This window comes from Leucoraja erinacea, chromosome 1, assembly GCF_028641065.1.
Source record: "Leucoraja erinacea ecotype New England chromosome 1, Leri_hhj_1, whole genome shotgun sequence".
In the NCBI taxonomy this organism is placed as follows: domain Eukaryota; kingdom Metazoa; phylum Chordata; class Chondrichthyes; order Rajiformes; family Rajidae; genus Leucoraja; species Leucoraja erinaceus.
Genome location: NC_073377.1, coordinates 27,120,738 through 27,146,901, shown reverse-complemented (window position 1 = coordinate 27,146,901; position 26,164 = coordinate 27,120,738). Strand labels below are relative to the sequence as shown.

The following is a 26,164-nucleotide window of genomic DNA, read 5'->3' as shown; positions in this document are numbered from 1 at the left end:
CATCTATTTTTCCGGGGATGCGGCCTGCCCCACTGAGTCAGATAATAGTCTACGGCTTGATTTCCTGTATTTGTTTTGCCACTGGAAAGTGGCAATAACCTGCACATTTATGCAGCATTAGACATAGAAAATAGGTGCAGGAGTGCCATTTGCCCACTCACCTGCACCGCTATCCAAGATCATGGCCTCATCCAGCCTCCGTTAGCATCCTCCATACCCCCTGATCCCTTTAGCCACAACATCTAACTCCCTCCAAATATAGCCAATGAACTGGCATCCACTACCTTCTGTGGCAGAGAATTCCAGAGATTCACCAATCCCTGTGTAAAAAATGTTTGTCTCATCTCGGTGCTAAAAGATTTCCCCCTTATCGTTAAATAGCTGGAGTCCCCAGAACTGAGCAATCTTGCGGCATCAAGCCCCAACTAGTAAGACTGCCTGCTAGTGTGATAAGATCCCCCCCCATTTAGCGAGTACAAACCGACTCCTTTGCTTCCTGTTTGCCATCAGTCAGTTCTCTGTACTCCCCACAAGAATCAATACTGAACCCCCAATACCGTGTGCTTTAAAAGTTTACTCCAGGTGTGGTATACTATGGACTGAGTAGGAAATACTTAAATCTTTTTGCTATGGGCCATAAACGCCTTCTTCACTGCCTGCTGCACCTGCATGTATGACTGGGTGGGTGGACAGGGAATCCTTATCTCTTAACTCTTCCTAATCCTCCACACCTCACCATAATCCTTTCCTGTTTCCGTACCAAAGTGGATAACCTCACATTTATCCACATTATACTGCATCTGCCATGCATTTGCCCACTCCCCAGCCTATCCAAGTCACCTTGCAGCCTCCTAGCATCCTCCTCACAGCCCACACTGCCCCCCCAGCTTAGTGTCATCCCAAACTTGGAGATGTTCCCCTTCCCTCCCAAATCATTCTTCGTAAATTCTCTCCCCTGAGCCTTGCTCCCCTCTGGCCTGCCATCTCTTACCATCCCTCTTTGCTTCCTGTTTGCCTCACCTCTCTATCCACATCAATCCTCCCCTCCGTGTGCTTTAAAAGTTTAAGTTTGTATACTATGGAGTGAAGGAAATAGGCAACTTTCCGGGCCGAAACCCTTCTTCAGACTGATGTAGGGTGGGTGGGAGGGAATCCTTACTCTTAACTCTCCCTAACCTCCCACCTCACCATCCCTCCTTTCCGTACCATTCCACCTACCCCTCCTACCTCCTCCTCCCCCACCCACCTTCCCGCCTCCTCCTCCCCCCCACCTACCTCCCCCACATACCTTCCATCCCTCCCATCCCCTTCTTCTACCCCCCCTCACCTCTCCCTCTCTTCATGTACCACCACCTCTCCACCCCATCCCCCTCCCTTTCATTCCCCACTTCCTACTCGTACCAACTTCCTCGTCACCTTGTGACGTCATCCCCTACCCCCCACCTCCCAGCGGGTCCTCTGCCCCTACCTCCATGCGCGCGGAGCAGATCCTGTCCCCGCTGCCCCATGCCATTCCCTACCCCCCCCCCCCCCCCCCCCTCCAGTGTACCCCCACCTCTTACCCCCCCCCCCCTCCAGTTGACCCCACCCTCCCCATCCCCCCCCCTCCAGTGTACCCGTCTCCTCCCCCCTTGTGACGTCCAGTGTACCCGGTTCTGCCTGCCCCCCGCCCTAGATCCAGTGTAGCCGCTGCCGTGCGGCCGCCTGATCCCCCCCCGCCCCTCCAGTGTACCCGTCCACCCCCCCCCCCCCCCCCCCCTCCAGTGTACCCGTCCACCCCTCCCCGCCCGCCAGCCAATCCCCTGCCCCCCCGCCCGCTCGATCGACCGCAGGCCGGGGCTTCCCGATCCAGGGCAGGTGAGCGGGGAGAGCGCTGTCAGTTCGCTGTCAGTTCGCTGTCAGTTCGCCTCGTTGCGGGTATGGGGGTTGCTGGCGATGGGGAGCTGTTGGGATCGGACACGGCACTTGTTGTGGGACCAGTGAAGGAAGGAGCGAAGTTTGCAGTTAGTGTAAAGTTTGCACCACAACTGGTGTGTTTGTAGGTACTCGAGTGTTTCTGCTCCTTAAGGCAAGTGACAAGGATACGGTCTGAAGAAGGGTTTCGGCCCTAAACGTCGCCTATTTCCTTCGCTCCATAGATGCTGCTGCACCCGCTGAGTTTCTCCAGCTTTTTTGTGTAACCTGACAAGGACACAACATCTTTACAAGATGAAACTGCTAAACGCAAATTGGAGGAATAGCATCTCATATTTTGTTTGGGCATCTTACAGCCAAGTGGTATGAATAATGATTTCTATAACTTCAAGTAACCCGGGTTTCCCTCTCTATTCCTCCCCCACCCAAGCCGCACCAGCTTCTCGTTTTCACCCAACAAACAGCTAACAATTATGGCCTGTTTCCTTATCATCGTTACATTTTTGCATATCTTTCATTCATTATTGTTTATTTCTCTGCATCATCGTCTATATCTCTTGTTTCCCTTATCCCTAACCAGTCTGAAGAAGGGTCTGAACCTGAAATGTCACCCATTCCTTCTTTCCAGAGATGCTGCCTGCACCCGCTGAGTTACTCCAGCTTTTTGTGTTTATCTTCTATAGTTTAGTTTACTGTACCAGTGAAAAACTTTTATTGTGTGCTATCCAGTCAGAGGAAAGATAATACAATTACAATCGAGCCATCCACAGTGTACTGATAAAGGATAAAAGGAATAACGTGAATAACGTTTAATGCAAGATCAAGCCGGTAAAGTCCGATCAAAGATAGATATAGTCCAAGGATTTCAGATGAGGTACTGTGCCCTCCATAATGTTCGGGACAAAGACCCATAATTTATTTATCTACCTCTATTCCACAATTTGATATTTGTAATAGAAAAAAATCACATGTGGTTAAAGTGCACATTGTCAGATTTTAATAAAGGCCATTTTTATACATTTTCGTTTCATCATGTAGAAATTACAGCAGTGTTTATACATAGTCTCCCCATTTCAAGACACTATAATGTTTGAACACAGCGATGTCATGTAAATGAAAGTAGTCATGTTAAGTATTTTGCTGCATATAATTTTGTTGCATACTTGCATGCAATAACTGCTTGAAATCTGCGGTTCATGGACATCACCAGTTGCTGGGTGTCTTCTCTGGTGATGCTCTGCCAGGCCTGTATTGCAGCCAACTTTAGCTTATGCTTGTTTTGGGGGCTAGTCCCCTTCAGTTTTTGTCAGCATATAAAAGGCATGCTCAATTGGGTTCAGATCGAGTGATGGACTTGGCCACTCAAGGAATGACAATTTTTTAGGTTTGAAAAAATCATTTGTTGCTTTAGTAGTATTTCTGGGATCATTGTCTTGGTGTAGAATGGCAAATCGTCCACAATTAGTACCCCGTTCCTGCCTTCTCGCCATATCCCCTGACTCTGCTATCTTTAAGAGCTCTATCTAACTCCCTCTTGACAGCACCCAGAGAATTGGTCTTCTGAGGCAGAGAATTCCACAGATTCACAACTCTCTGGGTGAAAAAGTTTTTCCTCATCCCCATTCTAAATGGCCTGCCCCTAATTCTTAAACTATGGCCCCTGGTTCTTGATTCCCCCAACATCGGGAACATGTTTCCTGCCTCTAGCGTGTCCAATCCCTTAATAATCTTATATGTTTCAATAAGATTCCCTCTCATCCTTCTAAATTCCACAGTATACAAGCCCAGCTGATCCGTTCTATCAACATATGACACCTGCCATCCCGGGAATTAACCTCGTGAACCTACGCTGCACTCCCTCAATAGCAAGAATGTCTTTCCTCAAATTTGGAGACCAAAACTGCACACAATACTCCAGGTGTGGTCTCACTAGGGCCCTGTACAACTGCTGAAGGACCTATTTGCTCCTGTGCTCAACTCCTTTTGTTATGAAGGCCAACATGCCATTAGCTTTCTTCATTGCCTGCTGTACCTGCATGCTTACTTTCAATGACTGATGAACAAGGGCCCACAGACCTCATTGTACTTTCCCATTTCCAAACTTGACACCATTCAGATAATCTGCTTTCCTTTTTTTGCCACCAAAGTGGATAACCTCACATTTATCCACATTAAACTGCATCTGCCCACTCACCCAACCTGTCCAAGTCAACCTGCATCCTGATAGCATCCTCCTCACACTTCACACTGCCACCCAGCTTTGTGTCATCTGCAAAATTTGCTAATCCCTTCATGTAAATCATTAATGTGTATTGTAAATAGCTGTGGTCCCAGCATCGAGCCTTGCGGTACCCCACTAGTCACTGCCTGCCATTCTGCAAATGACTCGTTAATCCCTACTCTTTGTTTCCTGTCTGCCTGCCAATTTTCTATCCATGTCAGTACCCTACCCCCAATACCATGTGCTCTAATTTTGCCCACTAATCTACATGGGACCTTAACAAATACTTTCTGAAAGTCCAGGTGTTCATGAAGTCTTCTGCGGACAAGATCATTGACAAATCCACAATTGAAGAGTGTTTCTGATTATGTCGGACTGGTGTTGGGGGATTTTTTCCCCCTTTATTATAGAGGGAATTCTTCTGTCATCATCTGTGGAGGTCTTCCTTGGCCTGACAGTTCCTTTGCAATTAGAAAGCTCACCAGTGCTCTCTTTGTCCTTTATGTTCTAAACATTTGATTTTGGTAAGCCTAAGGTTTGGCAGATATCTCCAACAGTTTTATTCTTGTTTCTCAGTCTCATAATGGATTATTTGACTTTCATTGGCACAACGTTGGTCCTCATGTTGATAAACAGCAATAAAGGTGATGGAAAGTACAAGGTGCTGAGAGCTCTGTTATATGTGCATGAAGGAGGTATTTAAACACACCTGAGCAATTACAAACACCTGTGAAGCCATGTGTCCCAATCATTATGGTGTCCTGAAATGGGGGGGGGGGCTATGTATAAACACTGCTGTAATTTCTACATGTTGAAACCAAAATGTATAAAAATGGCTTCAATAAAATCTGACAATGTGCATTTTAACCACGTATGATTTTTTTTTCTATTACAAATCTCAAATTATGGAGTACAGAGGCAAATAAATAAATGATGCGCGTTTGTCCCAAACATTAGCTGTAGATAGTAGCTCAGGACTGCTCTAACAGTAATGAGAGTGACATAAATGTTGCACCACATTGTTTATACTTCTTAAAATGTACTTTGATGTTTGTCTATGTTTTGCCGTTTCAGAGTCAGCAGTTTACCTGCCTACCTTCTGATTAAAACACTTTCAGACTGCTTGTAACGTTGAGTATTTGGAAGGCTCCTATAATAAAGTGTAACCAGGTTACTGCGTAATTCATGTTAAAGTATTATAACAGAAATTGCTGGAAACTCTCAGGTCAGGCAGAAACCGGAGAGAATAATAATTAACCTGCAAGGACTACAACCTTTTTTCCGGTGCAAATTCTAGCGAATGATTATGAAATCGGGAGAAATATTGACATTGTTTCCCACAGTAACTGAAATTTTAAAAAGAGGCTACCTGTTTGTCTAGTGTTTATTTTTAATTTCTGCTCCACATTTACTAGTGTTTCTAGAATTTTTATTTTTATTTCATAATTCCATCAATCATTATTATATGCTTTAAAACCACATGATTTCTCATAACGCAGAAAAAACTGTCCATTGGGCCACAGAATGTGTACTGTCCCTCGAATACAAATCCTATTCTCCAGCACTTAATTCATAGCACACTATGCCTTGGGAATTTAAAGTGCTTTGTAGATGCATAAATGTCCTGAAAATGCCTGCTTCATCACATCGTTATGCTATCCAGATTCCAATCACTAGGTGGTGGAAAAAATATTTTAACTCCGATCCTCCTTAAAACTCTCGTCCCTTCCTTTAAGCATTTGCCATATTATTAGGGCAAATTATTATTACTGTCTTCACTAACTATGTATGTTCCTTTAAATTTTGTGTACCTCAATCATGCTCCCATCGCCCAGCTTCCTCTGCTCCAAGGAAATCCAGTCCATCGAGTTTCTCCTTATAAATAAAATGCTCCATTCCAGGCAGTGCACAGGTGAATCTCTGCATCCTTCACTAGCATCAGTCAAAGAAAACTAGTCAAATATATCATGTGGACCTTTTAGCCTTTCGACTAAGTCTTAACAAAATTCTGCATATCAAGTCAAGTCAAGTTTATTTGTCACATACACATACGAGATGTGCAGTGAAATGAAAGAAATTTTTTTTTTAATAATAATAATAATCTTTATTTATATAGCACTTTTCAACAAAACCAGTATTTGAACCAAAGTGCTTTACAGAGTTTGATTAAATTAATAGAACAGACCAAATGTCAATATATCCATACAAAAACAAAAAAGAGAAAAAAGAAAGAAAAAAAAGACACAGAACAGTACACTATAGAAATCAACATGAAACGTCCCCCCACAGCAGAATTCACTGTGAGGGAAGGCACTAAAAATATCCAGTTCTCCCCCTCATAGTCCACCCGAGGTCGGGGTCTATATGTGGCCTCCTCAGCCAACTCGATGTTCTCGATATTTGTCACCTTATCCAAGTACGATGAGGTGCTGTAACAAAAGCTGATGAGCTTAGGCTCAGGAATGTCTCTACTTCCTGAGTAGACAGGAAATTTGGCGTGTCTCCAATGATACTTACAAACCTCTACAGATGCACCATAGAAAGCATCCTGTTGGGTTGCATCACAGCTTAGTTTGGGAACAGATCGGCCCAAAACTAAAAGAATTTGTGGAGAGTTGTAGGTGTCGCCCAGTACATCAAAAATACCAGACTTCCCACCATTGGCTCCAACTACACTTCACACTGCTCCAAAAAAATAGCCCAAATAATCAAAGACTTGTCCCACCCTGATCATTTGACCAAAGACTTGTCCCACCCTGAAGCATACAGAAGCATGAGTGTATAGAATGTACAGAAATTTGATGTTTCCATGAGTGGGAGAGTCAAAGACCAGAGGTCATAGTCTCGGAATAAAAGTACATTCCTTTGGAATTTCTTTAGTCAGAGGGTGGTGAATTTGTGGAATTAATTGCCACAGAAGGCTGTGGAGGCCAAATCAATGGATATTTTTTTAATGCAGAGATAGATTCTTGATTAGTAAGGGTGTCAAGTTATGGGGAAGAAGGCAGGAGAATGAGGTTGAGAGGGAGAAATCGATCAGCTATGATTGAATGGCGGAGGAGACGTGATGGGCCGAATGACCTAATTCTGCTCCTATCAGTTATGAAAGCATACAACCCTCACTCAGGAATAGCCTCTGTTATGCATCTGAACTGTTTTTCTTGAAACTCGACTACTGTCTAATTTAATTCTGTACCATTGAGAACCGGACTTTATAGAACTGATGTTCTACAATGCTGAGAATTATATTCTGTACTCTGCATCTTCTCCTTTGTTATATCTGTTGTACTTTATTTATGTATGGTATATCTGATCTGCTTGGACAACATGCAAAACCAAGCTTTTCAGTGTACGTCGGAACACGTGACAATAATAAACCTGCCTATTTAAGAAAGTGGTCCTATTATTTGGTTAAAGGAAAGGTGACTACAGTATTTAAGTTAAATGAATATAAATTAATGTTGTTTTGTCAACCTGTAAAAAGGTAAAGTGAGACCAGCTTTTATCTAATTTCTTCAAGAAGTTTACTTATTGTCTGAAATGTATCTCTGAAGTTATTTTTTGCAGATAATTGCAAACTGATGCTATTTGGTAATTTAAGCCAGCCAGGACATACCCAATGAACAGTAACATCATGGGAAGTCCTGGTGAATAGAGAACTCTTTGGGAACATAATTATAAACCATATAACCATATAACAATTACAGCACGGAAACAGGCCATCTCGACCCTTCTAGTCCGTGCCGAACACATAATCTCCCCTAGTCCCATATACCTGCGCTCAGACATAACCCTCCATTCCCTTCCCATCCATATAACTATCCAATTTATTTTTAAATGAACCTGCCTCCACCACCTTCACTGGAAGCTCATTCCACACAGCTACCACTCTCTGAGTAAAGAAGTTCCCCCTCATGTTACCCCTAAACTTCAATCCCTTAATTCTCAAGTCATGTCCCCTTGTTTGAATCTTCCCTACTCTCAGTGGGGAAAAGCTTTTCCACGTCAACTCTGTGCTTTGAATAAGGGCATGTAGATAGAGTGACAAGGAGGCATATGGTGGGATTGTCCTCATTGGCTGAGCCATTGACAATATGAATTGGGATGTCATGTTACAATTGTACAGAATGGAGGTAAGGTCGCACTTGAAATTTTGTAAGCAGTCCTGGTCACTCGCCCATGTGAGTACAATGCAGCATTGCCTTCCAGAAAGCCTTGAACAATCACCAGGTGGAAGGGGATAGTTGATCAGAGGGATCCTATCAGATTCCCTTTTATTGTGAGTGAGAAATTGAAGTGCAGGGTCTGGACCAGCTCCAGTTACTGCAAAAAGAGGGATAGGAAGCTGGAAATGGGGAACCTAGAAATGTAAAGTTATTGCAGAGTTGCAGGACATGTGAGGTGTCTCTGATGTAGATCTTCAGATCTGCAGTGATTTTCTATGCCCACTCCAATGTGATAGCTAACAGATACCAGCAGATGTTACCAGTTATCATGCCATCAACAGTCTCAAAAGAGTTTTAGAAGAAAGATGAGACAAACTAGAGCGATTCATGGGCAGCCAGGTAATTGCAGTGCAGTTGGAAACCTGACTTTCTTAGAGCTAAATGGAAGAGTTGCCAACTCACAAAACACCACTGTTACAGTCACACAAGGAAGCGGACTGGCTCTCAAGGAAGCTTTAACCCCATACCCATTACAGTCACTGAGCCATTGTAACCCAAATGGTTCCCTTCCCTCCCAACCTGGAATAATTGAGTATTCATACACTCTTTGAACATAGTTTATTTCTTTCTTTTCCCCACTCTTAAGTCCACACATTTATTTTTCCTCTGCTACTCCTGATTCAAAAAGCTATTGTGAACATTATGAATTAAACTGAATCATAATTATAGAAAATAGTACGCCATACCTATTTTAGTTTTAGAGATACAGTGCGGAAAAATGCCTTTCGGCCTACCGAGTCTGCGCTGACCAATGATCCCCGCACACTAACTCTATCTTACACACACTGGGAACAATTTACAATTTCACCAAATTTACAATTTACAATTTTGCCAAATAGCCTACAAACCTGTATATCTTTTGGAGTGTTGGAGGAAACCGACGCACCTGGAGAAACCCACACAGGTCACGGGGAGAACGTAAAAACTCCATACAGACAGCACCCGTAGTCATGATCGAACCCGGGTCTCTGGCGCTTTAAGGCAGCAACTCTGCCTCTGCGCCACCATGCCATACATATTGTGGATGTATTGTTAAAATTAAGCCTGAAAAGTAGATTTACATACATGAATTAAATAACTATCTTTCCTTCAGAGCCACCACAGAATGGCTCTAGCAGGAGTCCGTGTAATTGAGCTTGCTGGTCTGGCACCTGCTCCGTTGTGTGGAATGATTCTGTCCGATTTTGGCGCCAAGGTGGTACGCATAGATCGAACAAGGGCAGCAGCAAATGTTGACGTGTTGGCACGAGGCAAGCGTTCAGTTGCTTTGGATCTGAAAAAGCCAGAAGGAGTCGGAGTGCTAAAGCAACTTTGTAACCAGTCTGATGTTCTCATTGAACCCTTCCGTCAAGGTATAATGCAAACAAATGTTATTGTGTCGCCTTAGATGCCAATGTTATGCATGTTTATAAATGTATACATCGCCAGACAAAATTTAGAGATCATAAATTGTTGAAAATGTTTCCTATTGATACCCACACCTTATTTTTGGCAACAAAAAGCCAATGCTGAAAATTTAGGTACAATCCTTGGAATCTTTGAAAAAAGAAAATGCATCAAGTTTAAACCATCATCAAAAGTTAGGTGACTGATTTATTAAGTAGTACCAAAATTTTTACTTTTAGTTAATGTTCAGAGTTTACAGACTTTTTCTTTTAACATCATATTAGGTCAGAGAGTGTGTGAGTTGAAGTCTATATTTGTAGTAATTTATCTTTGTCCTGCTAAGTGATTTTTTAACAGTGAATGAATCCAGGAGTGCAGTCAAGAGAAATGCAAAATATTGTAATCTGTTCTCGCCAAATCCGCTGATTGACCCCAGCAATTTACTCCTGTGAAGTAGAGTCCATTTGATTGATATGAACTCAGCAGAAATTAATAATGAAGTATTCCAATGTAATATTTTTTTAACAGGTAATTAATATAATAATAATAATAATAATAATAATAACAACTTTATTTGTTAAGCACCTTAAAAAACAACCAAAGCTGACCAAAGTGCTGTACAGAAAAAAAAGAAAACAAGCAAGACATCATAAAACAGGCAGAACAACAGAACATACAGCTAACACGAGGCGCATAAATTACATACGAAAATCCAAACAATAAATTAAAATACATAAAACACGAGTACGAACCACGCAGCAAAACCAAGCAAATAAAGTAAATAAACAATTCAACACCTCACTGGTCTACAAAGGCCACGGAGAATAGATATGTCTTCAGGAGTGACTTAAAAACAGCTAGAGAAGGGGCCTGTTTAACGTGCAGAGGCAATTCATTCCACAATCTCGGAGCCGACACAGCAAAGGCACGGTCCCCTCTGAGCTTCCGCTTAGTCTTTGGCTCAATCAGGAGCAGCTGATCATCTGACCTGAGAGAGCGGGAGGGTGTATAAGGGTGAAGAAGCTCAGATAGGTAGGACGGGGCAAGACCATTTAGGGATTTAAAAGTAAATAAAATAATTTTAAAACAAATCCTATACTGAACAGGCAGCCAGTGGAGAGAGAGGCCAAAAGGTGTGTGAAACATGATCATATGTAGTGAGATGTGATAATTGTGCTCATGGCTTTTCATGACCCTCTGTCTTAAATGTTAAAAATAATTGAGTTTGAATGGAGAAGGGGAAAGTGAAATTTGAAGTAGATAAACCGTTGCTCAATTATTTTATAGAATAGTTAGCCTATTTGATTGTCCGAAAATCATTGATAAAGTATTAAATCAGAAAACACAAGAAATTTGTAAGATATCAAGCAGCATCTGTTGAGAGAGAATCAAAGTTGTTGTTTCAAACTGATGACCCTGACTTAGTCAACAGTGTGAATTCTCCTTTTTTGGATATTTCCTGACCTGATGTGCATTTTGTAATTTCATACACTGATATATTGGCATGGAGCATACCTTGAGGAACCTTACAATGAAGTCCTGAGGATGCGATAAGTTTAATTCCAATAAACAAACCACCTTTCTTTCATTGCCTATATTTCTACAAATATGACATTTTAGAAGGGACTTGTTATTGGCAGATTTATAATGTTATTTTACATGAAAAAAGAATTCAAGATTGACTTGAAAAGGATGCTGATAGTTCATTTTTTGTAATTTTACGGTTCAAATCTTTCTGAAAGAAACGAGGAATGAAATGACATTACTTGAGGTCCAATACATAACAAAACAATTTTGCCAGTAAAAATATATCAAAAGATCCAGATGAGCATATGGAAATGAGAAATATATTCATCCTCTCAATCTAATTAAAATGCAACTCCATATACTTTTCCTAGAGATGATAAAAATGTATTAATTTAAGGAAACATTCTCGTGAATATCATTTGAACACCACAATCAAAGTCTAAACGCTTGATTCAGTACATCCCAGTTATAAAGGCAGGAGGTATGAGACAGGTATAAATTGTGATATTTGCAATACACAATCCTAATTCTAGATATCTACCCGCATTGTCACTTTTTATTAGCAGGTGTTTAGGTGTCTGTGAAGCACAACCTTCCTTTCAGTGCTGGGTTTCTCAAAACCAGGGGCAGCATTTTATTTTAGTCAGACACTGAACTGCATTATGTGAATTATAATTGGCCAAGGTATAGCCTGTTCACAAAAATATAATGGGTCAACTCCAATCTAATTTAATGCTACCCAATCAGTCTACCCTCAATCATCACTAAAATGCGCTGGAACCTATCTAGCAGCATTTATTTACCAATAACCTGTCAACTGATGCCAATTAGTGTTTGTCAGAAATACTTTGCTTCAGATGTCATCACAGCCTTGTTCTAAACATGGAACAAAGAGCTAAAATTTAGAGGTCTGACACTTGTAACTGTCCTTGGCATCAAGGGAGTAGTTGATCGAGTATGGTGTCAAAGCATCCTGGTAAAGCTAACGTCTGACACTTACAGACAAGGAAATCTTTCCTTTTGTCTGCCTGATCATCTCTTGGAAAGGAGTGTGAGTTTTGTGTTGGGCATACAAACAATGTTGGGCATACAAACAACTGTCCAGTGCAGCTGACTGGGTGTAAATATGCCCTCAATTCTAAGGATGTTGACCAGGCAATTGTGACTACACCGGAACAAACATTACCCAAATTTCAATTTCTCAGCTGCATTACATTGAGCAAAAATTCTTCATGCAGTAAGTTATTAGCATCTGCAATAGAAGCAATTCAATTTTAACATTCACAGGAGAGATGGATAATCTTTTTAGAGGAAAAAATATTTATGCAGTGAGTTATTAGATTCAAGAGAGTTTATTGTCATGTGTCCCTGATAGGACAATGAAATTCTTGCTTTGCTTCAGCACAACAGAACATAATAGGCATTGACTACAAAACACATGAATGAATAAACTGATAAAGTGCAAATAACAGATAATGGGTTATTAATGTTCAGAGTTTTGTCCGAGCCAGGTTTAATAGCCTGATGGCTGTGGGGAAGTAGCTATTCCTGAACCTGGTCGTTGCAGTCTTCGGGCTCCTGTACCTTCTACCTGAAGGTAGCAGGGAGATGAGTGTGTGGCCAGGATGGTGTGGGTCTTTGATGATACTGCCAGCCTTTTTGAGGCAGTGACTGCGATAAATCCCCTCGATGGAAGGAAGGTCAGAGCCGATGATGGACTGGGCAGTGTTTGCTACTTTTTGCAGTCTCTTCCTCTCCAGGGCGCTCAAGTTGCCGAACCAAGCCACAATGCAACTGATTAGCACGCTCTCTACTGTGCACCTGTAGAAGTGAGAGAGAGTCCTCCTTGACAAACTGACTCTCCATAATCTTCTCAGGAAGTAGAGGCGCTGATGAGCTTTCTAGATGATTGCATTAGTGTTCTCGGACCAGGACAGATCTTCAGAGATGTGCACGCCCAGGAATTTGAAGCTCTTGACCCTTTCAACCATCGACCCGTTAATATAAACGGGACTGTGGGTCCCCATCCTACTCCTTCCAAAGTCCACAATCAGTTCCTTGGTTCTGCAATAAAAACAATCCAATTATAGCATTCATACGGGAGCTGGTAAGTATCTGAAATGCAAGAAAAGCTTAGATCGGACTGGATCCAGGGAGAGCTAGCTGACTGGTTAAATAATTGGCTTCATGGAAGGAAACTGATGGTGAAAGGTTGTTTTTCAGACTGAAGGCCTTTGTGATTTGTGGAGTGCCTCCGGGATCAGTGTTGGGCCCATTGCAGATTGTGGTATATGTCAACGATTCGGATGGGAATGTAGAAAGCAGGATTAGTAAATGATTAGAGGATGACACTCAATTGGGTGTTTAGTTTAGAGATACAGTGTAGAAACAGGCCCTCTGCCCACCGGCCAGTGATCCCAGCGCATTAACACTACTTTACACACACTTGGGACAATTTACACTTATATCAAGCCAATTTGCCTGTACAACTTTGGAGTGTGAGAATAAACCAAAGAAATCCTACGAAGCAATGTTGTATCCATAATTGTATATTTTACTCTTCACAAACTGTCATTCTTCACAGTTGCTCAGATTAAACTCCATCTGCCATTTATCTGTCCATTTCAGTTGCTGATCGAAATCTTGCTGTATACTTTGACCGCTTTCCTTAGTCTGTGACCCCAGCAATGTTAACAAGACTGAAAGAGGCCATTCAGTTTTCTTTTGGAATTCAGTAAAGCTTGATGCTCTGTTACTTTAGAGTAGGCCCAAACTTATGGTTTTCTTTTCAAACATGTATTTTGGAATGCTGAATTAAATCTGTATCTATTGCACCAAAAAGCCATGTATTGGCACTTCTAGACCATTTTGCCTATGGCTTTTCTTTGAATAACATAATAGCGAAAGTGCACTGAACTGGTATCTATTTTGCAGGTGTCATGGAGAGGCTGGGTCTTGGACCTGAAGTTATACTTGAACAGAATCCAAAGCTTATCTATGCCAGGTTGACAGGGTTTGGACAAAGTGGACCATATTCCAAAAGTGCTGGCCATGATATCAACTTTATAGCTGTCTCAGGTAATTTTCAATTAATAATAATATTTTTATTATAATTAGAATTAGGAGAAATTAGTCAACATTAATCCATTTCTATTGGGTTCATTAAACTATCTTTTTAAAAGTGAAGCAGATTTTGAACAGGAAGCAAAGATTTAAAAAAAATGCTTTTCTGATAGGTCTGTGGGTTACATTTGCTGAACCTTTTCTAATTTTTAACTATTATTTCCCTTAGAACCTTGGTCTTATTGTTACCAATATATTGTAATTGAAAAATCCAACTAAATGAAGTGCAAATTTTAAAACTCACATATTTACTCAAGCAATTTTTGGAAGTTGGTTTGTGGATTGAATATCAAAAAAGGAGTGATGTGATTTTCTATTGCAACTAATTGCAATCTGAAATGGAATAGAATAAAATAAATTATGTTACTCTTAGTACCTGTATTCATTGTTTTCTTGCCAGAAAATGATTTGCAGTCATGGTCCCTTAATGTAGATATACTTTTTCATAATTTGTTCTGATTATCTCATTGTGAAAAATAACAAAAGAAAATGTGACAGTTTATCTTGGGAATCGAAATCAACAAATATCGAGGTCCATTTTCACTTCTACCACCAGACACTGTTCGATAGGTAGAAGCTTGAAATAACTGCAGAAAAGTTATGATCTTATTTACACAAGCAGTTTGGTAAAGCATTTCACTGATTCATTTGTTTGCTGGAAATGAGCAGGAAACTCATGTGGTATTAAACTGGTGGAGTTGTAATGGGAGCTGTTCGAAGAGTGCATTTGTTCCTGATTATTATTTGGTGGTGAACAACCAATCAAAGAGCCCTTAAACAGAAAATCAAAACACAAAGTGCTGGAGTGCCATGCACCTATTCTAACCTCATCTGCTGCATTTGGTGCTCCCGATGTGGCTTCCATTAGATCAATTTTGGACCAGGCCCCATTTTCCCTAGACAATTTGGTTTGCCTAGGCCTCCTTGGTCTCTTGGTTGCTAATCATTTAAACTCACCTTACCATTCTCATACCAATCTTTCTGGACTGCCCCAATTGCCAGTGAGGTCACATGCAAACTGGAGGGTCAGCACCTTATGTTCCCTTTTAATAGCTTACAACCCAACAATTGAATTCTCCAATTTTTGGAACCGCCTTCTCCCTGTGCTTCCCCTTTCCCTGTCTGCCACCCGGATACATACCCATTTCTCCCATTACCCCACTACCCTCCCCCCCCTTTCCCTTCCTCGTCCTCTTCACTCCATATCCCATAATCTGGTTCCACATTTCACTCATATCTCCTTATCTTCCATCTCCGTTTTATCTCGCTTCTTTGTATACCCATCTGCCAATCAAAAAAAACCCGTCACCTGTTTCAACCAGGCTTTGTCTCTCCTCTACCTTTCTATCAGCTGTCTCTCTCCTCCTCCACCCCCACCACTACAATCAGTCTGAAGAAGGACACCAACCCAAAATGTTACCTGTCCATGTCTTCCAGAGATGCTACCTAACCCGCTGAGTTACTCCAGCACCTTGTGTATTATTTTCATCTGCAGTTCCTTGTACCTGGCTCTTCAATGAATTGGGGAAGATCATTCCAAACGATAAACATAATATATTGCTTCATGGAGTAAGGAGAAGCACGTGTTTCCCTGGCCCCACAAATACCAGCTCGCCAGAATACATCTCATAGTGACCTGTCTTTGCCCTCTCTTTTATAAGTGCTGCAAACTGTCCAAATTAAAATTAATACAGTATTATCAGTAAAGCAAAGAGTAACATGAAGTAGCCAGTCACATTTATTAAAAGTGATCTGCTATTCATATTTAATTCTAACATGAAACATTGATTTTTACCCTTTTTATAGACCAAAAGTTCAATGCAATACACTCCCCTTGATTGGAAGGGTGTTTTTGCAACTCCCTACTCACTACACCCTCCATAACTTAAAGAAATTCTTCCATATATAAAACTGAAACCTTTGGCAATACTCAGCAGGACAGGCAGCATTAACGTAGAGCAAAATAGAGCGGTTCTGATAAAGTTGTCATCTTAAAATGTTAACTATTTCTCTGCAGATGGCTACTATTTCCACCACAAGATTTTTATTTTGGTGTTCCAGCACCCTTTCAATTTGGCTTTTTAACTTCTCCTTCTTCCTAGGCCAGAATGTGATGTTCATACAATATCCAGCAAAATCTCCCACAGATTTCTACACAACATCAAACTCACAATTTCACCGGTTGGAGGATAAGACCAGCAGACACATCGAAATGCCTTTGCCTCCAAGATCCCTTAGCAACATCCTACCTTTGTTGTTCTTTGCTGTTTCTTTGTGGTTGCTGAGTCAAAATATCTTGTGCATAATAACATAGAAGGTGGCCATTTAGCCTATAGGAACTATACTGGCTCAAAGTCAATCTCATTAGTCGCATTCCACCTTTCGCTGTAGACCTACAACACATTCATCCTCACATATCCAACAACTCTCCTTTTAATTTTTTTCCCATTAACTTAAAAAGTACCCCTATAATAATCAAGGGATATGGGGAGAAGGCAGGGTTATTGATAGGCGATGGTCAGCCATGATCACAATGAATGGCGGTGCTGGCTCGAAGGGCCGAATGGCCTCTTCCTGCACCTATTTTCTATGTTTCTAATAGAGAAATTAAGTAACCTCACTATTACCTGTTCAAAAAAACCGTCATTAAATGCTGATTTATTGATGATACCTATAATCCAGAGAATGAATTCAAAAATAATCAGATTCACTTAATGGAAAATTATTGCAGAGATCTTTTTGTCAAGGAATTTACTAATTACATTTATTTGGAACGTAGGTCTACTGTCAAAGTTTGGCAGAAAAGGGGAGAAACCTTATGCACCACTAAATGTTGTGGCTGACTTTGCTGGAGGTGGGGTTATGTGTGCTATGGGTATAATCCTAGCACTATATGAGAGAATGCGATCTGGAAAAGGACAAGTCATTGATGCAAGCATGGTGAGCTGATGCTTTTAAATTCATTTCTTGTTACAGATAGTGAGCTATTTGTTCAGCACAGAAAACCTCTTCCCCAAAATTGTAACGCCGAGGGTCTCGTTGCAGACATAGATTCTGCCAAGACTTTGAAACCTTGAAACCTTGGTCTTTCTTAATGCAAGGGCATTGGTTGATTAAGTTTTAAATTAGGTCTTGGCTATATTTAAGAGGGAGTTAGATGTGGCCCTTGTGGCTAAAGGGATCAGGGGGTATGGAGAGAAGGCAGGTACAGGATACTGAGTTGGATGATCAGCCATGATCATATTGAATGGCAGTGCAGGCTCGAAGGGCCGAATGGCCTACTCCTGCACCTATTTTCTATGTTTCTATGTTTCTGTCTTTATAAAGATCATAGAAACAGGCTTTTTGGCCCATCAAGTCCGTGCTAACCAAATGCACACCTTTCCACTAGTCCATGATTGCACAATTTATTCACCACATGTTCCCAGACTCGAGGCTATTTACAGTGACCAAATGACCTGTAATTTTTTGAGATGCGGGTGGAAACCAGGGGCACCCAGAGGAATTTCATGCAGTCACAAGGGGTACATGCAAATTTCATAGAGACAGCACCAATGATCAGGATCAAATAAGGGCTGAGCACTGTAAGCCTGAACCTTTGTACAAGGTTGTACTTTGTAAATTGGCACTACGTTAAATTTTATTGTCTAGTTCCTTAGTATGATTAATGATTTTTTGTTTATTGCATATCTTGTCATTTAGTTGTTCTGTTAATGTGCCTGTAAAGTTGCAACAAGTAGTAATTATATCATTCGTGCATATGACAATTAAATACTTTCGACTCTTGCTCTGTTTGCTTCACAGTCCTGAGAACAAAGATACTTGAGTATTAAAGTTTCGGGCCACAATTGGGACGGGAATGGATGGTCCAAAATCACAAATATTTGAAATGGTGAATTCCATGCAAAGCTTAAAATGAAGTTGACTCCTTCTGCTGATTTGTGCTAGGGGGATCCGGGGTCCGTATTGAGCTTATGTCACAGTACTGTTACTTCCTTGGGCTGTAGTTTATAGATTTCTTGAGTGTTAAATATAATTATTTTAAAAACATTGGTTGAAATTGCTTCAGTAATCTTCTGTTAATGAAGAAATTAATCAGACTATTGAAAGATAGGAGGAACATATTGTTCCTGTGAGGAAAAAAAGATAGTACTTCAGAAAAACATGGATTTTGTTATTCCCTAGCATGCCTATTTGGATATTTATACAATTTGAGGAAAATGTTATGGTTATTGAAAATCCATATTTTGTAAAAAGCCTGTTTGGTTTTACATTACAATTCTTAAATCATATATTTAGAAGGATGATTGGATTATACTTTTATAAATGTAAGCATTGTAATGGAGCTTCTCACACCAGCTTATGTGAATTTGATCAGTCTCATTGTGCTGTCTCCAAAAATACTGTGTTAGCATATTTCAACTCTGATTTTAAGACTCCTTAATATTTAACAGGTCGAAGGAGCAGCTTATTGTTGTTCCTGGCTTTGGAAGACACAGAATGTGGGTATGTGGAGTCGGCAAAGAGGTGAAAATCTATTGGATACAGGAGCACCATTCTATGAGACCTACAAGACTTCGGATGAAAAGTACATGGCTGTTGGTGCTATGGAGCCTCATTTCTATGAGCAATTTATTAAAGGCAAGTTTGATATAGTGCGTTCAAATGCAATGCAGGTTTTAATTATTTTTGCATTCAAAGTTGAATGTTTGATTCTGGTCTGTAGATTTCTTGCAACATTGCTGTGGTGGATCAGAGGATCAGTTGTTTTGTAATAACTGTAGATTGAAAATGTTTATTTTATTACTGTTATAGTCAATCAATTAATCACATGTATTCATCACATACACAATAAAGTGCAGTGAAATGAACTTGCCAGCAGCGGTACAATCAAAAAGAACACACAATAAAAATTTAACACAAACGACCATCACAGCATTCTTCACTGTGGTGGAAGGCACAAAGTACAGTCAGTCCTCCATTGTTCCCCTGTGGTCAGGGCCATAAACCTCCACAGTCGCCGCTGTGGGCGGCCTGATGTACAGGCCATCTCTCGTCTGGAAGGCAAGTCCCGAATCGGTGCTTCCCTACCGGAGACCGCGGCTTCAGGATGTTGTAGGCCGCGGGCCGGCGGTCGGAGCTCTTCTGCAGGAATCCCTGGCGAGGGATCACGTTCTGGATAGTAAGTCCACGTCTCCCGTGGCTGGAAGCTCCGCAGACCGCGGCACCAGGATGTTGTAGGCCGCAGGCTAGCAGTTGGAGCTTTTCCGGTGATCCCTAGCGAGGTGTCCCAGGCTCCGGATGAAAACCGTCCACGCTGCACCCGCTGCGGAAGCTCCGGGCCCGACTCCGGGAAAGACCACACCAATCCATGATGTTAGGCCGCGAGGGAGGCGACATGGAAAACAGTCGCCTCTCCGTCGAGGTGGCGACCGAAAGCGGTTCCCCCCTTTCTCCCCCCAGCCCCCTCACCACCACCCACACAAGGCACAGCAACAGACATTAAAACACACATTTGGACACACTAAAAACAACAAAAAACAAATAACAAACACGCTGCTGGCAGGGCAGCAGTCTCGCAGAGCCCCCACCGACGAAGTGTGCTGAGGTACAGTGAGAGTTTTACTTTTGCGCAGTATCTAATCAAAGAAAAGATTATACATGATTACAATCAAGCCATCCACATTGTACAGATAAAGGGTGCAACATTTAATGGAAGATAACATAATATTTAAGATAGTTCTAAGGTTTCCAATGAGGTAGATGGGAGGTCAGGACCGCACTCCAGCTGTTGAGAAGACAATTCCGTTGCCTGATAACAGCTGGGAAGAAACTGTCCCTGAATCTGGAAGTATGCATTTTCAAACATCTGTACCTCTTGCCTGATGGGATATGGGAGTTCAATTTATGTACAGTTTTTTAGAATGAGAATATGGTTAGTTGTGTGTCAAACTATCTGAGGAAAGACATTCTTGCCATAGAGGGAGTACAGAGAAGGTTCACCAGTAATTCCTGGGATGTCAGGACTTTCATATGAAGACTGACTGGATAGACTCGGTTTGTACTCACTAGAATTTAGAAGATTGAGGGGGGAATCTTATAGAAACTTACAAAATTCTTAAGGGGTTGGACAGGCTTGATGCAGGAAGATTGTTCCCGATGTTGGGGAAGTCCAGAACAAGGGGTCACGGTTTAAGGATAAGGGGGAAATCTTTTAGGACCGAGATGAGGAAAACCTTTTTCACACATAGAGTGGTGAATCTCTGGAATTCTCTGCTGCAGAAGGTAGTTGAGGCCAGTTCATTGGCTATATTTAAGAGGGAGTTAGATGTGGCACTTGTGGCTAAAGGGATCAGAGGGTATGGAGAGAAGGCAGGAACAGGATACTGAGTTGGATGATCAGACATGATCATATTGAATCGCGGTGCAGGCTCGAAGGGCCGAATGGCCTACTCCTGCACCTATTTTCTATGTTTCTATGTAAGATCTCTGAACAGAAATTAAATCATATTCTATATAATAATGGTGGAGATTGCTGATTAAGTGGAGAAGGCAGCATAGATTTTGCAGTGGTTTTGCAATGAATTATCGGTTGGCGAGTGCTGATAGTTCCATGGTTCTCGTACTAATATAGGAATTATTAAATTACTGGATAATTCCCCCAGTGTTTTATTGGTGAATTTGGTTTTGTGAGATAACTGGTACAGGACGTGAGCTTGCTGATTTGAATGGATGTTGGAGGATTTAGTAAAGAAAGGAAAGTAAATGAGGTAAGGCTATTAAACAAAGTAAATAATATAAATTGTTAATTTTGTTATAGTTTTAATACTAAAATTATTTAATGTTAAAATGTTTATCTGTCTCTGAAACCTTGACAGCTTTAATATAACTTTATATTTCCTGGCAACACAGAAAGCAGCCATTCCCCGCTGTCATCGATTTAGGAGGTGCTATTGGAGTAGCCTGGGCAAGTAACTACAGTTTGTGGATGACACATACTGCAGCTACTGGGATGGTTGACTGGGTGCCAGTCAAGCTGGTCGCACTGTACTGAATGATGTTCATCTTGAAATTAGTTGGTGGTGTACTCATCCAGGCAAGGGGACTGACTCCATACTTCCAACCTGTGCCATGTAGAAGTTGGAAATTCCTTGAGCTTTCAGGAGGTGAGGTATTTGACAAGATTCTCACCTGGCTAAGAGCTGCATCATTAATGTGACTGGTCTCCATGAGATACTCAATATTGATGGCACGAGACTGAATGTCAAGGACAAGTGGTTAAGACTACCTGGTTGAAGATCATCATTGCCCAGCAATTTTGTGCATGACTATTACTTGCCACTTTTGTGGCCATCCACAAAATGTTGTATATGTTTGGCCATGGCCACAATTTGAAGACAAAGAGGAAGACATTTCAAAGGTTCAAAGGTTATTTTAATGGTCACATACACCTAGGTGTAGTGAAATGCTTCTTGCCATGCAGCACGTAAAGAAAGAATACAGACATAACATTAATAAGAGATTTAAACATAAAGAACATCCCCCCACAATGGTTCCCATTATGTGGGAAGGCACAATGCCCAGTCCCCATCCCCAGTTCAACAGTCGGGCCTATTGAGGCCTCCACAGTTGCCCCCACGGTGACCCGATGTTCCAGGCCGTTCTCGCCGGGTGATGGTGCTCCGGCGTCGGGAGAATCCTCACAGCGGCTTGGGAACCCTGGAACGGCCGCCTCCGTACTAGAGGCCGTGGCTTCCGAAGCCAACAAGGCCGCGCCGGATGGAGCTCCACTACTGGCGATCTCATCGAGAGATCCCAGGCTCCCGATGTAAAGTACAGCGCCGCTGCCCGCGGCCGGCCGCTCCACAGTCCCGCAGCTCCGCGATGTTTTTCTCGGCGGTCTTCAGCTCACAGGAGCTCCAGCACGGTGACACGGGCAAGGCATCGCCCACTCCGCGATAACGCTGTGCCGCTGCCGAAGCCATGGTTCTGGGCGGTCTCTGACAGGAAATGCCGCTCCAGGCCCGCTGGTAGGCCGCGAGAAAGGGTCGAAACTGCAGCCTGGAGAAAAGCCGCCTCTCCGACCAGGTAGGGACCCTGAAAGATAGTTTCCTCCTTCCACCCCCCCACCCCCCACATAAAGAAGTCTAGATCTCCAGAACAAAAACACTTTAACTAACTAAAAATTTTAAAAAGAGAGATGAAAAGACGGACAGCTGATGGCTGGGCAGCCATGCACAGGACAGTGCCCCCTCTCCCTTTGTGACTGAGATAAAGGGAAATTCCTTCACTCAGCGGCTGGTGAGTCTATGGAAGTCTCCGTGAAAGACTATGGAGATAAAATTGCTAATAAATGTGTTTCCAAATACAAAAAGCACGAAGATGAATGAAGAGAGATTGGGACTGTGATATTAAGATAGAGGCTCAGCCACAATTGCAGTGAATGGTGAAATATGTTTGAAAGTCTACTGTGACTGCTCATATTTTTCTAAGTTGCCCATATCTGACAAATATTCAAATCCTCCTTCCCCTCCCTTAATTGGAATAGAAGCCAACTATAAAGGGTTGTCTTAATTGGCAGGAAGCAGGTCAGCTATTTCTGCCTGAAATACCTCCATTTATTTCAGTAAATCCTAACTTCCATTCTCTACATTACCTCCTTGATCTCCATAGGCACCAGTGGAATTTTGAAAGTAAAGATAAGGTTCAGGTTGTGCGATCCAAATTAAAGCAAAATCAAATTGACATATTCCATTTGCTCAGAGTATAAACGTGCTATTTGTAACATGCCCTTCAACATATGCCCTCTTTATGTGCAGTGCAGAATTACCCTTAGTTTTGACGGTTATTTTTTTGCACCAGCCAACTGCCTACTGTGGAAAGACTATATTGATGCCTTGATCCATTCTTAGCAAAGTAGACAATATTACTGCTGTGCTCGTGGGGGCCCTTGGATAACGGCTACAAGAATTACCAATGCACTGAAAAGGGATTTTAAGAGACTGGTGACTGGTGATTTGTTACTCATAGATAAATTGACAGATAACATTTAGACTGATGTACAGCAGAGAGAAATGAACAGAAAGATAGTGGGAGGGGCTAAATGGTCTGTTTTTGTAATTTTGTAAACATAAGCTTTGTGCCACTAGGGAGCGGTATAGATCCTCATAATTGAAAACCAAAAATGTTGCAACTACTGAAACTCTAAAATGAAGATACAATATGATGGGGACACTTGGCAGGGCAGATAGCATCTTTAGAAAGAGAACCCATCATTTATGTTAATGAAACTACATCAGACAGAATAAGTTAGAAAGGTTTTAAGTTGCAGAAAGTGTGATGTTGGAAGGAACAGAAGGAATATTCAAAAGAAGGACAGGCAGGACAGATTAATGAAGGTGGGGAGTCTGGTCAACAGCAGTGTGTTTATTAGTATTATAGGCACATCAGATAAACATAGAGCCTGGATCAGTGCACAGAACTATAATGTCCCTTCTATTGACTCCATTTATGCAGAAGCATAATCAAGGATGTCGGACCCTGGCCACTCCCTCTTCTCCCCTCTCAGGCAAAGGGTACCGAAGTGTGAAAACGCACACCTCCAAATTCAGCAGTAGTTTCTTCCCAGCTGATATCAGGCAACTGAACCATCCTACCACAACCAGAGAGCAAAACTAAACTACTATCTATCTCTTTGGTGACATTATGGGTCGAGACCCTTCTTCAGACTAGTTAGAGATAAGGGAAACGAGAGATATAGATGATGATGTTGAGGGATAAAGGACAATGAATGAAAGATATGCAAGAAAATAATAATGATAAAAAAAACAGGCCATTGTTAGCTGTTTGTTGGATGAAACGAGAAACAGGTGTGACTTGGGTGGGGGAGGGATAGAATGAGAGGGAATGCCGGGGTTACTTGAAGTTGGAGAAATCAACATTCATACCAACATTCATACCAGTAAGCTGCCCAAGTGAAATATGAGATGCTGTTCCTCCAATTTGCTTTTAGCATCTGACAATGGAGGAGACCTAGGACAGAAAGGTCAATGTGGGAATGGGAAGGAGAATTTAGCTGTTCAGCAACCAGGAGATCAGGTAGGTCCAGGCGGACTGAGCGAAGGTGTTCAGCGAAACGATTCCCCAGTCTATGTTTGGTCTGGCCGATATATAAGAGTTCACATCTTGAACAACAGGTACAGTAGATGAGGTTGGAGGAGGTGCAAGTAAACCTCTGCCTTACCTGGAAAAACAGTCAGGGTCCCTGGGCAGAGTCAAGGGAGGAGATATAGGGACAGATGTTGCATCTTCTGCAGTTGCAGGGGAAGGTACACGGGGAGGAGGTGGTTTGGGTGGGAAGGGATGTTAAGCGGGGAGTTGCGGAGGGAACATTCTCTGTGCACCTCTTTTGTCATATGGAAATATGAATTGGTTGCTAGGATTGTTTATTTCCTAATGTAGATTTTATAGCTTATCCAGTTCTTCTCCAGATTCTATATCTACTGTGGTTTCCTTTGTCATTGTAGGCCTTGATTTGGATTCTGCCAACCTTGCCCCTCAGATGAGCCAATCTGACTGGCCAGAGTTGAAGAGAATTTTTGCAAAAGCATTTGCTGCAAAAAGTCAAGAAGAGTGGATTAAGGTTTTTGATCGGACTGATGCTTGTGTGACTCCAGTTTTATCTTTCCAAGAAGCTCTCAGTCATCCGCATAACCATGAAAGAGGATCTTTTATCACAGATAAGGAAGGTCAGGTGAGTCCCAGGCCAGCTCCTGTCCTATCCCGGACGCCAGCCACTGTCAGCTTGGAGAGAAACCCAGAAGTGGGAGAACACACACATCTTGTATTAACTGAATATGGTTTTAACGAAGAACAGTTAAATATCCTGGAGTCAGCTGGGGTTATTGAATATAGTAGATTAAAATCTAATTTATAATGAATTTATGTGTATTATTCCATTAAAATTAAAATTTAAGACTTTGGATCACTAATTAATTCTGATGACCACGTTAAAACTGTTGAACCAAATGTTAGCTGATGTAAACAACTATGCAAACTAATTGTTTTGCATGCTGTCAAAAATACATCAGAAAGAGTTTCACGAGTTTCATGTTAATTTTTGTATAGAAAGCTTTTATTATTAAACACAAAGCACTTCCAATGTTAAACATGTTCTATGCCTCAAATATTTAAAGACACATTACAGCCACCTGCTGTATTTGCAATTAAGAGACATCTTTACCAGAATTATGCCTATATTAGAGGGTATTAGCTACAGCAAGAGATTGAATAGACTTGGATTGTTTTGTCCTGAACACTGGAGGTTGTGCAGAGGCCTCGGCACACACACTAACACTAACCACCGCCCTTGATATTAATATTATTAATTTGCTCCTTTTACCCCATCCCCTGCACTATCCACTCACGCATCGCCCCCAACTTGCAGGCGCAGCTAGAGAGGGAGGGGGGTAGAGAGAAAGGGCAGAGAGACGGGTAGAGAGAGGGCAGAGGGGGGGGGGGGGGTAAGCGGAGGAGGAATGAGAGGCCGGGGGGGGGGGGGGGGGGGGGGGGGGAAGAGGGGGTGGAAGAGAAGGGCGGGAGAGAGAGGAGAGGGGGGGGGGGGGAGAGAGGCCAGGAGGGGAGAGAGAGGGGGGGGGGGTGACATCACCCGCAGCGCGAGGAAGACGGCATTGTGATGTCATCAGCGAAAGGCATGCAACACGCTGCTACGTGAGGCAGATACAATGGTGGTGTTTAAGAGTGGTTA

General features: G+C 42.0%; 1 protein-coding gene across 4 annotated transcripts; it reads left to right on the top strand.

Annotated features, from left to right (window-relative positions):
• Positions 1-1,768: 1,768 nt before the first annotated feature.
• On the top strand, positions 1,769-25,559 carry amacr (alpha-methylacyl-CoA racemase). Of its 4 annotated transcripts, none has more exons than XM_055631647.1 (6): positions 1,769-1,857; positions 9,455-9,713; positions 14,209-14,352; positions 17,177-17,337; positions 18,852-19,038; positions 24,924-25,559. In XM_055631647.1, exons 2-6 carry the CDS (start codon positions 9,467-9,469, stop codon positions 25,331-25,333), a joined length of 1,149 nt encoding a protein of 382 aa, XP_055487622.1. In that variant the 5' UTR covers positions 1,769-1,857; positions 9,455-9,466; the 3' UTR covers positions 25,334-25,559. The 4 variants fall into 4 exon arrangements, with proteins under 4 accessions (XP_055487622.1, XP_055487573.1, XP_055487747.1 ...); XM_055631598.1 differs by lacking the exon at positions 1,769-1,857 and adding an exon at positions 1,889-2,277; XM_055631701.1 differs by lacking the exon at positions 1,769-1,857 and adding an exon at positions 5,210-5,305.
• Positions 25,560-26,164: the final 605 nt, after the last annotated feature.